This window comes from Amblyraja radiata, chromosome 1, assembly GCF_010909765.2.
Source record: "Amblyraja radiata isolate CabotCenter1 chromosome 1, sAmbRad1.1.pri, whole genome shotgun sequence".
Taxonomy (NCBI): Eukaryota; Metazoa; Chordata; class Chondrichthyes; order Rajiformes; family Rajidae; genus Amblyraja; species Amblyraja radiata.
Window position 1 is genome coordinate 49,635,000 of NC_045956.1, and position 14,390 is coordinate 49,649,389.

A 14,390-nucleotide genomic window follows, 5' to 3' on the forward strand; every position below is an offset into this window, starting at 1 on the left:
AAACTCGGTAAAGGGGATGATTGGCGAAAAGAGGGTGAAGAACCTGAGTGGATAAGAAGGAGAGAGAAAGGAACAAGTGTGGTTAACTTTAAATTGGAAAATTCTACTTTATACCATTGGGTTGTAGACTGTGCAGATGGAATATGAGGTGTTGTTCTATTTGGTGCTTGACCTCCCCTTGGCAGTGGAAGAAACCACCACAGAATGTCTGAAGGAATGACTTGCTACTGGGGAGCTGAAGATTGCCATTGCAGACAGTTCCTCCAACAAATGTTAGACTCAGAATAGTGGTCACTATTTTGGCTTCTATTTCCATGTAACTTAGGTTACTGCTAGAATGCATGGATGATATTAATGACAAACATACATTTCTCATTTTAACTTTTCACATTGACCAGTCATATGGATACAGTTTGCTTCAAATTTTAGTTATTTCAATTGCTTATTCTAAAATATATGTAAAGCAAGAAAATATGATACACATCAATACACCATATACACACATTATAGCAAAAATAGCACTGAAAAAGAAAGCTGAATATAAGAATGACTTTGAGACACAAGTGACTGCAGATGCTGGAATCTAAAGCAAAATAGAAACGGCTGGAGGAATTCAAAGGGATGGGTAGCATATGTGCGGGTAAATGAATTGTCAATGTTGTGCGTTGAGACTCTGCAAGACAGGGACTGGGAAAGGAGGGATAGCAGTGTAAAGGGAGAGGGGACGGGTGAGACCGAGGCTGGTAGGGGAAGGTGGACCAAAGGTGTTCCTTAGTAAGCACAAGGTTGAAGACCAGGAGAGCAGAAGAAACCACTGAGAGGGAGCAGTAAGAGAGAGAAGCACATAATTCCCCTCAAAGGGTGGAGGAAAACTTCTTCAAAGTTAGGACGCCTTGAAGAGACTTTATTGACTCTTGTCTCTCCATTTTATTACCCTACTACCATAAGTACTTTTTTAAAAAATATTTATTTTGTCTCCAGTTATGTTGCATGATAGGAATTGAAATTTAGTTATATATCTTGCGGAGATTTTAGTTATGATGTTGCCATGGTTCAAAAAAATGCAAATAGCATTTTATGTAAATTAATTGCAACAATAAAAAATGAAAATTTAAAAGCCATTTTCTTGACATGGGCAAGAGAGTGTTGGATTTTAATTATTTTAGGGAAGGGCCATTCCTCTGCCAACACGTTTCCCACAAAGATATTTGTAAAATTGAAAAAAAATCCTCATTTATAGAGCACTTTTCACGACCCCTTGACCATCTTGCCCAACACACGCATATACACACATACACATATAAATACACACACACACCCATACACACGCAGTCACACACACACATCCAGTCTGCTAAAGTACCAAGAATGATTACAGTGTATGAATCAATTGGATGAGGCAACATGTGTAGACTATTGCTTTTTCGAGTAAACACAAAGTGCCATAGTATCTTGGAGGGTCAGGCAGCATCTTTTGCCTGAGGTCCATTGTTTTAACAGTGGGGTCATTGAAAAAGGGTATGTATGAGGAAGAAGGTGTGAGTCCATAGTCTGAAGAAGGGTCCCAACCCGCAACATCACCTATCCATGTTCACCAGGGATGCTGCCTGACCCGCTGAATTCCTCTAGCACTTTGTGTTTTACTCAAAATTCCAGCATCTTCAGTTCCTTGTGTCTCTCTTGCTTCTCCCATTCCCTGCTAGACCACTGGATCAATTTATTTCGCTTCTGGGTCACAGCATCTCACATTCAATCCTCCTTAAAAACCCTGGGCTTTGCCCAGCGAGTCGCTTCTCGGCTTCTTCTAAAAGCCAAGGTCCTGCACAGAATCCAGCTGTTAGGGCAAAAATTAACATGCATTATTTTTGACCATTCACCCAACTTCAATCTTGATGCACTTGCTTGAAAATGTACTCAGCGGGGATGGGATAGGGGAAACAAACCGTGAAGCTACTTAGATATATATGACGTGAGAAAACAAAACATGTCAGCAAGATATAAGCAATATCACATTTTAAAAGACAGCGCTATCACCTGGCGCTGATGATGTTAATTATTCAGGCAGGGAGTTTTAGTTACGTGGAAGAAGGAGCTGCAGATGCTGCTTTACACCGAAGATAGACACAACATGCTGGAGTATTCCACAGCGAGTCTCGCAGCATCTCTGGAGAGAAGGAATTGGTGATGTTTCGGGTCGAGACCCTTCTCCAGACTTCAGTTTTAGTAATGACCATCCACAATTCCACATCTCAATGTAGCATTGATAAGGTGGAAATGAAACGAATCGAAAGGGAAAGCCTAGTCCGAAATGGAGTAAAGCATAATTAATACAATACCAATATTTATAGGGCATTTTGACAGATACGTGGATAAAAAAGGTTTGGAGGGATATGGGCCAAACACGGGCAGGTGGGACTAGTGTAGATGGGGCATTTTGGTCGCTATGGGCAAGTTGGGTCGAAGGGCCTGTTTCCATGCTGTGTGACTCTATTACTCTAAATAGGGAAACGGGATTCTGGGATTTCCACAGGGCATGCATTATAGCGCATTATCACCTAAGATAGTTACTGCATTGTGCGTGTTATTTCTACCGCGATACTTAATTCGCAATTAAACATTTTGCTAATGCTTTTGAAACGGCGAATGTCACGTTTGATTTATCTAGAATAGCAGATATCCATGCCAGGTGCCAGAGAGCGACTGATTCGTGATTGGTAATTTTACACGTTTTCTGTATGCTCGCGTCACTTTGGATTTTCTCTTAGTTTCACCTCTGTGTTATATTTAATTCTTCCCATTAGGAGATGCTTTTCCCTTTCCGCAGACTGCACCATTAGTGCCAATCGATCTACTCAATGCATTTTATGTAAGTCGCGAGTGGTTTTATGATCTCTGCATTTTATGATGACAATGCGGTCTTTACCTTAGATAGGGGAGAGATCGCGCCGGGGGATCTATATTAGTGGAAACCGAGAGTGCTAGATGTTGAGAAACTAATTCACACTCTATGCTTTTGTGCTTTGTGTTGTCCTCTGAAGTGGAAGTTTTCCCTATCTAGATTTTTTTTTTAAACGTTCATGATGAAACACAATTCATGGTTGATGACTTTATAATCATTTTTTCTCTGTTGGATACGCAGAGAAAATGTTTCTTAAAAATATGTATTTCTTGCTTCCATCCCCCACACACATACAATCAGTTACCTATCCATTTCCTCCAGGGATGCTGCGTGACCCGGTGAGTTACTCTGGCATTTTGCGTCTATCTTTAACTAAATACTGCTATTTGGTTTGATCTAAGTTAAATCAAATCCCGGGTGAACGCACTCCATATCCTTGTTTAAGAAGGAACTGCAGATGCTGGAAAATCGAAGGTAGACAAAAATGCTGGAGAAACTCAGCGGGTGCAGCAGCATCTATGAAGCGAAGGAAATGGGCAACGTTTCGGGCCGAAACCCTTCTCCATATCCGTCTTCAGGAGACAATCTGTGTTGAAGGCACGTTTCTTTAAGAAAACCATCATACTGATACTGTATGAAAACTGAACACCACTATTGTTATTACTTTAAATCCTTAGGTTTTATGACAATTGCTCCCGAAAGTGCCGGGTGAAATAAAACTCTGCGAACTGACATTTATGTTAGAGCAACTAACAGGCAGTCAACATGGAGATACAAACTCCCTCGTCTAAATCTTCAGAACAAGATTGGTTCCATTGTGAGTCAAAGATAGTTTTCTTGAAGACCTAACTTTAATTATTGGGCCAGTATTAGCTGAAATGGTCTGCATCAATCCCCTTTCAAATAATATTTATACCAGCACAAGGAAATATTGTCTTTATTTTCAGTTCCATACAATATGGTACGATGGCATCTCCGTCTTTCCCATTCAAGTTCCATCTAACTTCTATCATGCGTTCGTTCATTGTTTATCAACCTCCTTCCTTGGAGACTAACACCATGTTCCCATTCAACTCTTCTTCAAGATGGCACCGTCCCCGTGTACAGTTCAGTGCAATTACTCAATAATAGACAATCGAGCCAAACCGTGTGCGCTATGTTGCCGGAACGCCCTTTTGTAAATTGTCTTTTAAAAGGTCTTCCAGGAGACTGTCCAATAACCCTCGCATTACTGTCAGTGGGGGGGGGGGGGGGGGGGGGGGGGGGGGGGGGGATAAATCAACATAACTTGAAACGCGAGCATACATCAGCGTCCGTGTCATTAAAGAATATGAAAAAGACAAATCGGAATGGGACCATTGACAATTCGCAGTTTGCAATTTGTAAGGCCAAAACCGATACCGTTACAACTCCTTCGCTCTATGAATCCTTCGCTCCGTAGATGCTGCTGCACCCGCTGAGTTTCTCCAGCATTTTTGTGTACCTCCGTTACAACTTCGTCTCTCTTTCCTGCAAAGTCATACTAAATTAATAATAGCAATTTAAATTCCTAATTGTGCTGTCAAAAGATTATACATACAGTGGCTCCGAACTTTGGACGGTAGATTTTCAAAGCTACGCGAAAGAGCATAAATCGAGAGAGCGAATCTGGCGAACAGATCTAGAAATGTAAAAAATAACAGACATTTTAATCCACGCTTTGAAATTGAGGGGAGTTCGTGCATTCCCGTGGATCATAAACGGACTGCATGCTCTAAAAAAGAACGGCCTGCCGCTTAAAAGTGCATTCATTAAAAGAGACCAATGGAACGTAAATACAGCCTGGACAATATAACCAAACAATTGAATGCAATAAAGAGAGTAGCGTTTAACCCAGTGTGAATCGCGATGCCCGTATTCCCGTGCATCTGCCGGCGGGCAAAAACATACAAAGGCTGGAGGTCGGAGGAACATATTTTGGATCATTAATTCGCACTTGTTCCGAACGTCTTGCACTCAAAACGAAGGCAGAGATTAGAATCATTTAAAACAGCATTATTTCCGGAATACAACATCTTCAGGTGTTCATATAATGAAACCGGCGAGATAGATACTCCGCCTACGTGAAGTAGTTTCCCTGAAAAAAAACCAGATATGCTTTTCACTTGTGGCACCCTGTCTCCAGGTGTAATGAATAAGTAATATAAATAGTAAGAAAATGCAAGAGATTAAATGATTAGCTACCTCTCCGCTTCCGTAGACGCGCCGCTAACTGTCAGAGGGGGGGAAATAAATATTAACAAGAAATCTTAAAATCTTGCTCGTATTTTCAAACCCGTTAACTCGCTGCCTGCCTGGCTACCGCTCGCACCTTTGCTGAATTGCTTTATTTCGTTGCTGTTGTTTCTCTTGGCATTTGTGCGGCGCCACATCGATTAAGCGATCCGGATTCCAGATTAGCTCCCTGGTCACAATGTTGCAATAGACTCCTCGTCAGACCGATCTGACCTTATTGACTCCAGTAGGAAAACTAAAGGCTGTTCCCTTTTCCAAGCAGTGAATAACAGATTATTGCGGTTAATAATTAAGTGATCATTAGCGGAAACACACCTCCAGTCCGCAAACTTCGCCTCCGACTGCAAGGAGTCTGCGTCTCGCACAGAAATAGATGAGCCTTTTTTTTTCTGTGTTGGGAGGTGTGATGTTATTGGCTTTCTGTCTTGTTATGTTCCACGTTATGCAGCTCGGTACAAATAACAACTTTTCACAGACTTCAATGCAACCAGAATCCGCGAATGAGACAAAACCTCGCTGCTGCAAAGAATTTGTCACAAAGTGGATGCAAACCATTACGACATTTTAAAATAGGGAGGGGGCACATATTAAATTATTTCGGCGAAATAGAGGCCGTTAGTATATCAATTGATAATTTAGAATTATCCCCCCAAAACCGGTGCATTTTCTACTAAACAAGATTCCAGCCACTGTCAAGTGTTTCTCAATTCAAACCTAGTCAAAAGAACCCAACATCTCCCGGCTCTCAACTGATGGTATAAAAAAAACATACATTGTGTCATTATTCGTTGCTCCGGGATCTAGCACGGACACGGTGGTTTAAGACCTCGCAAGAGTCTGATGCGCTCTGGGCTGCGCTGTTGGGTTTCTCCGGCAGGTGTCGCGCTCTGAGCGACTCAGCGCCGCTGAACCAGCGAAGTGGGTCCAAGGGACCTACAGAAATCCTACACATAAAAGTAACCAGTTGAAATACTTGAATATTTGAATAGCAGTGCTGTTTGAATAGCACATTTTCTCGATTTTTTTCAAAGACACTTCGATTTTTGTACATTATATTGAAACATGGCACACATACCAAATATTTCCCAGAGGTGACAGTAATTTAATACCGAGTCTATTAGTCACACAGAGACGTGCTGTTGCAAAGAATTGCTGTTGCATGTGGCAGTCAGTATACGTGTGCAGTTCACATGACTCCACGCACCTCTTTTCTTTCGTGAAGCTTCTTCCTCTGAAGAGTTACAACCGAATGATGGTAGGTTTCTAACTTTTAGATGTTTTAGTTATTTCGATACAGAAATTTGTTTTTACTTTATTTCAAGCGCACGTCTGCTGTGTGGAACTGGGTGTTGTGATACTACGGTGGTCCTATAGTTCAGGACCACTGACTACAATTCATTTCAATGTCTTTGAAATAAGAGTCCCTACGACATGATCCAGAATCTCCACCGTGGGTGTAAGACACGAGTTGAGAAGTGAGACGTTTCGGTTCAAATCATAGCTGCATATTAAGCACATGAGTGAAACACTCTTAAGAAAAATGCGATTGTAGTAAAATTTCATCCTTTTGTCATCGGAAACAATGAAAACAGCCAAAATATTATTCGGAAATATATATTACCTACATGATTCTTAGATTGGTTTAAACCGAAGGTAGACACAAAATGCTGGAGTAACTCAGCGGACCAGGCAGCATCTCTGGAGAAAAGGAATGGGTGATGTTTCGGAATTGGAACCCTTCTTCTTAGTTTGGTTTTAATCTGGGCCAAAGTGTTATGCATGAAATAGCAGTAATGTCTCCATCTACAAGGTATCTTTTCTGCACGCATCTATGAAATACAAGTGTATAAAATAATGGAGGGATTGCTGGGCTATGTTGAACGTGGACTATATTCTTCTACATTGTGTAGTTCGTTTTAAAGGACATTATTTAAATAAAGCAATGAAATCCCTTCCGTAAACAAGAGTTGTCAGTCGCCAAATTTGCCCGCCAGAATCCCTTGGAATTTTGCGAAAGGCAAATAATACCAGGGCAGATCATATTTACACGCGCGAACATTTATTTAGTAGTTTCGTGCAAATAAATTACCAGAACTTCACAAGTTTACGTAAAGTGTGTTTTTCGCGTACCTATTGGCTTCACAGCAAACATATTGCATGCATAACCGAATTGTATTAATTATCCATTGAATAGGATTTCACTAACGCCGAATGGTGGTAGGTTTCCAGTAAAAAATATAGATCGCCAATTGCATTTAAAATGTATAAAAGGCCGTGAAAAGTAAATCATAATGTTCCAAACGTGATGTATTTTGTTTTGTCTGTCGGTATATAGCGTTTGTTCTGCTTAACCAAGTGGAAGTACTGATTTATCCTTTACCAATTCCATTGTCATTGATAAAACAAACGATCTCAAAGAATCGATAAATGATCTCCTGTACTGAACTGTCGATGTTCCTCGGGTGAGTTGGGAGGGGGCTGGGATATGAATATATTCAGTTCATTTTCACAATTTGTGTTCCACAGCCAACGAATAATGATAATATCGACATAGATTTCACATGGCATTAGCAGCAGTTAATCACAGTAGCATTTACGCTGCCCTTTGTAATTCTGGAAACTCCATTGCTAACGGTAACGGGTAGGAAGGCGACTTCACTGCTGTCATGCTGGACACACCGCTGTCATAAAGGAGAAAAAAATGAGTATTGACAATTCTCTATAAACGACTGCTTCTGACTAAACGGGCTTTTGGAGGAAAAAGTCAGTCCAAGCATATAATACCATTGTATTAATTCACGGCTGATTTTATGCATCAAATTTAATTTCATTTCGAAAAATCAGTAGAAGTAATGATAAATAAAAATGAAAGATTGAAACGAACCAAGTGTTAATTCAAAGCAGGTGTGTTGACTCCAGTAATTATGTTAAAATAAACTTCACAGATTATTTGACCTTATCAGAAGCATTTACCAATGACTGGTTGGACCCTGACACGCGTTCGGCATCTGTCGCAAGTGTGTGTGATTTTCATGCAATTACCTTTTGTTTAGTTAAAATAATTTAATTCGCATATCTCCTGGAAAAGCGCATGTTACCCAATTAACAATCTTAACGTAAACACCGTTAGTCGGCTTTTAAGGGGATATCTCTCGTCAATGCAATTCTTATAAAAAGTTCAATCCTTGGATTAGTTTAACAAACCAAGTCAGATGTTTTGGCAGATGTTTTTTTTTTTTCTCTCTCCAAGGTCCAAATAAAGGCTCTCTTTGACTTTAGACCTTCTGTAAAATGCTATTGTAGTTTGAAACCTTTATTCCGCTTGTGGATGTCACTTGAATATGCAAATGTATGCAAATATATGCATTGTCCGTCAGCCAATTGGGGGAGGGTGACTGGGCCAGCGTTTGTTGCGTCACGGCGATCTGGACCAATCGGCCGAGGCGTGTCTTGCTTCGCCCCGTCCACTTTGATTGACCGCCGGAAAGTTTTTTTGCACTTTCTCTGCAGACACCGCGGCTAGAAAGCGCCTGAAGTGATGAGAGCCTTTTATTGCCTCATGCTGGGGCGGCAAGGCGACAGCTCAATAAGTCTTTACAGCCCGTCGTTTTGAAAAACAAAATCTAAAATCATGCATCCAAAATTCTCAGGGCAAGACATAATCCAACACTAGTTGCCGTTGCTTTAATAATTCTGTTGACCTTTTTGTTTTTGAACAAAACACAAATATTTAACCCCTCCCCTCCCCCTTCCAGGTATAAAACAGGATCAGAGGAAAAAGAATCTGGACATTTTGTTTGGAGGACTGAGCGAAATAGAAGTGAAGCAAAGCTGCCGTTGTTCTCCTCTCTTGCCTCTTCCTTTTTCTTGTGAGAAGTTGGAACTGAATCTGACCACTTTTCGGTAATGTTAGCCGTTGGGCAGATGGACGGGAGTCGGCAGAGCGCGTTCGTGCTAAGCAGCCCGCCGTTAGCGGCCCTGCACTCAATGACTGAGATGAAGAATCCCTTGTACCCTTACTCCATGCAGCCCGGAGGTGGGACGGGGGCCGGGGTTTCCTCCACTTCGTCCTCCCCGAGTCCACCAGGTATTATCAGTGCAGCTACCGCCGCGGCGGCGGCGGCGGCGGGGCTCAAGTGCACGTCCAGCTTGCCCGCTTTCATGACACAGCAACTGGCCTCCGCCACTCCTCACGGTATCAACGACATCCTGAACCGTCCGCTGATGCTAATGGGCGGGGGAGTTCCAGGAGGAGGCGGCGGCGGCGGAGGAGGAGGAGGGATCGCTTCTACTTTGCTCTCGGGAATCCCGCGATTTAACACCAGCCTGAGTCCCCCGCCACCCGGTATGTACTTCAGCCCGGCGGCGGCGGCAGCGGCAGCGGCGGCGGCAGCAGTGGCCCGTTACCCTAAACCGCTGGCAGACTTGCCAGGTAGGACGCCCATCTTCTGGCCTGGAGTAATGCAAAGTCCGCCGTGGAGGGAAGCCAGGCTGGGATGCTCACCCCGTAAGTATTCTCTTTTCTGCCCCCTCTCTTTATTGCAGTCATCTAGAAAACCTTATTAATATTATTAGACAACTTGACGATCATTTCTCAATGATTTCGTTCTAATTTGCATTCCGTTCATTCTAATAAGCAGTTTTGCAAACAACAACGTTTTTATTCAAATTAATTTCCCATTGAAGTCAAACTTTATATTCCAGTTATATTTCTGTTAATTTAACAGACACGTTATCTGGTCGAACTAATAGCTTTTCTAGATTAGATAAAAATCCAATTGCTAAGCATAGAATTAATGTCTTGTCAAATTAAAACTGCCTAAACATATTTATTGCCTCAAATATACCATCAAGCTATTCGATTGAATTAAAAAAAAATGTCCTTGTGTCTCCTTGTAAAGAATGCCCAAAATAAGTGTTGTTTTGTATAATCGCCACCTTTTGCTCAAAAACACGTTTGTGTTTCTATTTTGGCATTATTACATATGCAAGCATATCACATTTCAGTTCAACCTCTGTTATTGCATGTGGTAGCTGCAATCATTTTCATTGTATTTTACCGATAAATAGCGCGTAAATAATGTTGCTTCTTTAACATTTCCAGTGCTATCTAATTTCAGATCAGGGCGCCATGCTGATTGACAAAGACGGAAAAAGGAAACACACCAGGCCTACATTCTCCGGGCAACAAATATTTGCATTGGAAAAAACTTTTGAACAAACTAAATATTTAGCTGGGCCTGAAAGGGCGAGATTGGCGTATTCACTAGGAATGACGGAGAGTCAAGTCAAGGTAAGATTGTCTTGACAAACCTTAAATGGTGCTCATGTACCGGCTTAAAATACAGTAAAGTTTAAGAAATCTCTAACTGACGCGTCAAAACGTTTATTTTAATGAGCAATGAAATGCATTTAAAAAAGTCTCTGCACCCTAATAGATTAGGAAAATATGCCCTTAAAATATGGAAATTAAAAATATATATATTTAAGCGCTCATCACATTCCGATGTACGAGATGATAGGGACTGATTTTTTCAAATACCAAATGGCCATTCATCAGACTGTTTAAAAAGCATAGATATATCTTCATTTAGTATCTATTGGTCCATAACAAATTATTTAAAAAAAATTATAGCAAAACCAGCAGCTAATATATACTCTGTCACTTTCGCTCAGTTTAGACATATAATTTTGCCAGTCGTTTCTGGAATGTGCAGTGTTTTATTCCTTGAGTGGCAAATGATTTCGTTTCTTTTTCATGCCAGCCGTCACGGCATCAAAAGCCTGCTTTGTAAATGCGCCGCTGATCTTATTCAAAATCATTTGTTTGCGAACTTGTAGCGGAATCGTTTCACTCGGTATTTTTGTTCCCAAACATTGCCACTTACATTTAATTTTTTGAGAAAGAGTTTGCTTCATACCAGCATTTAAACTAAAGTTAGCGACAGCATGACTAAACGCTTGCTTATTGAAAACGGCCGTGCGTTTATGATGATACAATTTCTAACCCATCCCCTGTTAAATAATTGGCAAATTCCTCTGCGTGGTTTATCGCTGGGATATAAATTATTATTTTAAGGCGTATATAGCGAAATAAGATTAAACAGTGCGGTGTTTCATTTTCCTCCCACTAACTACACACAGTTTGTGGCAGATAGTTCCACCAAAGAGGCTGAGAATTGAGGGCGACTAATATTCATAACCAGTCATACATACAATTACTAAATATGTCATATTTACATATGCAGCTACATGATTAAATCTACACTAAAACATGTAAACTCTGCAAAGTGGGTGTTGAATTAATACGATGGCGCTTCAGCGAGAGGAGGAGGGGGGCGTTTGTGTGTTTAGCAACACACAAGTGACAGGATAAATTCGAAAACCATGCAACGCCGGGCAGCTTGAGGCTGCAAGATACTTCATCTGGCTTCTGCCTCTCGTTTCTCAAATTACACCAGAGTAAATTCAGCCCTCGTCATTCACCGCAGATGTCAAAATTGCCGACCTTAATCTTAGAATGTAAGCGAAAGTGGTAAATATTTCTGACAGGGGTTGTGTTACTGGAGGCGCCCGCTTTCCCTGCCGGCTGATTTCAATGAGCAAGGCGTGAAAGCGAATAATGGTGGGTGATTTAAAAAAAAAAAAGTTTTATTTTATTATATAGTTTCAACCATGCATTCCTTTAATCGCTGACTATCCGGGGAACTGGTCTTCTTTTCCATTTAGGTTTGGTTCCAGAACAGACGGACAAAGTGGAGAAAGAAGCACGCGGCAGAGATGGCCACGGCCAAGAAGAAGCAGGACTCGGAGACTGAGAGATTAAAGGGCACCTCGGAGAACGACGACGAGGACGATGAATACAACAAGCCGCTGGATCCCAATTCCGACGATGAAAAGATCTCCCAGTTGCTAAAGAAACACAAACCCACCACTTTGCACATCCACACGAGTGAAAACGATAGCTCATAAGAGGCGGAAGACTTTATAATTCTTGATTCCACCGAATTTAGCACTAAACCCCCTTTCTCTCTCACTTCCCCCCCCCCCCTCTCCCCCCTCTCTCTCTCCCTCTCTCGCACCTTCTCTCTCTTCCCCCCTCTCTCTATCTACACCACTCTCTCTGTACATTTTCAGAGATGTATATATTTTTATAGTCTATATAAGTTATGGGAAGATCTGTTAGAAGCCCCAGCACTAATTCCCATGGCTCTAATCACAAGGACAGGGCGCGTTTGATCTCCAACGAGCATTCTGGTTGGCGGGACGTTTTTATACCGAGATAGGTGTATAGTAATATATTCAGGTGAGGGTCTGGGACGGTCAGTTGTGGGGTGGAGAGGGGAAGTATTCGGGGCTCCACGTCTTGTAAATAACTCATGTATTAAATATCGAACAGAAGAAAATAACTGTGAATATTTATGTGTAAAATACATTTTGTATAAGGAAATATCGGTTTAAATTAGCGCTTAATTTTTAATGTATAGATTTCGTTTCGATTTTCGTGTTTGGAATCCTGTGAAGTCAGAATGCAAGTGTTGCCAGGATTTGTGTTTGTGGATTAAAAAAAAGTAAGATATTTTTAATTCGTTAGCGTTTAATAAATATTATAATTCGAATAAGTTTACGTTCCGGCGGCTTTCGGAGAGTCTCTTTACAATTGGGGCTTTGTGACCTTTTTGCCTTGCCCGGGGTATTAACACTTGCTCCGTTGCCTATTTATTTCCTTGGAGTTGCTGTCTGCTCCAACTGCACGCTCGCAGCTCGCCAGTAACGGTGCTGAAATCGCAACGATTTGCACCCTCTATTCCCTCCGTTGGACGTGAAATTTGGATACTTTAAAAAAAACAGTGTAATTCCACATCGAAAGGCACTAAATTTACAACGTATCCACCCTACTTTTACCCAGGGATCTCAATTCAGTCACCAAGTAACAGTTAATGAAATCACACCCTATTGTACTGAATTGAAGTGTCATTATGAGATTTGGCTGATGGAACTCGTCTGATATTTCTAGGGATTGAAAATTCAAGTGCGGAACCTTAAAAACAAAGTATGTGGGGGGGGGGTCATTAACATTTTGAGCGGTTCCTTTCTGGTTAAGTAAGCATATTATTCAGTCTGGGGCCCTCCACGCTTGATTGCGCTGGATTTATATAATTCGGGCAGCTGGATAAAGAGGCACTTTCGGTTTAATTCGGAAATTCAAATATTTAAGTGAAAGATTTGCGGGGGGAAATGACATCTGCTCCAGATTTGAAGGAATCCGCCGAATTAAACTGGAAAGCTGTTTAGTTGTAACGAAGCGGCATCAAGAGTGATTAGGGGGAAATTACATTGTCATTTACCGTCATCACGGGGACATCTTCTTTAAGTATATCGCCTTTACTTTGCCACAGTAAACTGATCAATTACCATGAGAACTAACAGCACTTTTGTACTCAGGCCGTGAGTTGAAATGGCGTGTAGCTTTAAAGGGAATATCGGAGGCAATTGCAGACACCCATTCATGACACTGCGGTCCTCGGAGAAGAAAAATACTGTTTGTGTGGAGGACTCTTGTATCAATTGCATGGTGAATTAAAACCGACCGGCATGCGTTTTTTAAAAAGGGGTGGGAACTTGGTTTTAATGTAGCTCTACAGACAGGGAGGCGAATTAACAAAACTTGTAAATCTGAACTGGTGTTCAGGTCAGAGTTTAATACGGCGAAGGAAGTACAAAAGGTGTAGTATGTTGGTTGCATCATCTCGAAGTCTAGCCAAAACGATCCAATCCACTTTGACAATTAATTGCTTTAGTGCATTGTCTATTTTTTTAAAGTACGATATTGTTTGCTACAAAGGGGGGGGGGGGGGAAGGCCTAATCAAAAACAGCATAGAATCTCAAGGGATGGGGGGGGGGGGGGGGGGGGGGTGGGATCACATGATGGGTCAGAGGACAACAGCTGGCGCAGGTAGAAACCATCCCAGGACTGCAATACTCGCAGCAGTAATTCTTGATAAAGAGTCCCGTTCCAGAGATGCAGTTGAATCTTTTTTTCTCAATTGGGTCGGCGGGGAAAGAGCATCCAGGACACATACGAAATAAATGTCCGCGAGACACCCCAACAGTGGGATAACAAGTAGAAAGAAAGAACTGCGGATGCGGTTTTACACGACAAAAATACATAACGTGTTTGAGTAACTCAGCGTGCCTGACCCGCTGAGTTACTGC

The 14,390-nt window shown here is 41.6% G+C and overlaps 1 protein-coding gene across 2 annotated transcripts; it reads left to right on the plus strand.

The window, feature by feature from the left end:
* Positions 1-6,326: 6,326 nt before the first annotated feature.
* On the plus strand, positions 6,327-12,792 carry nkx6-1 (NK6 homeobox 1). Of its 2 annotated transcripts, XM_033021605.1 has the most exons (4): positions 6,327-6,428; positions 8,929-9,680; positions 10,294-10,466; positions 11,903-12,792. In XM_033021605.1, the coding sequence occupies exons 2-4, from the start codon at positions 9,080-9,082 to the stop codon at positions 12,143-12,145; spliced, it is 1,017 nt and encodes a 338-aa protein (XP_032877496.1). In that variant the 5' UTR covers positions 6,327-6,428; positions 8,929-9,079; the 3' UTR covers positions 12,146-12,792. The 2 variants fall into 2 exon arrangements, with proteins under 2 accessions (XP_032877496.1, XP_032877488.1); XM_033021597.1 differs by lacking the exon at positions 6,327-6,428 and having other exon boundaries at positions 8,595-9,680.
* The last annotated feature ends 1,598 nt before the right edge of the window (positions 12,793-14,390 follow it).

Coding starts and splice junctions, on each gene's coding strand:
- nkx6-1 (XM_033021605.1), top strand. CDS start 9,080: ATGTTAGCCGTTGGGCAGATGGACGGGAGTCGGCAGAGCGCGTTCGTG. Junction 9,681..10,293: donor CAGGCTGGGATGCTCACCCC/GTAAGTATTCTC, acceptor ATCTAATTTCAG/ATCAGGGCGCCATGCTGATT. Junction 10,467..11,902: donor TGACGGAGAGTCAAGTCAAG/GTAAGATTGTCT, acceptor TTTTCCATTTAG/GTTTGGTTCCAGAACAGACG.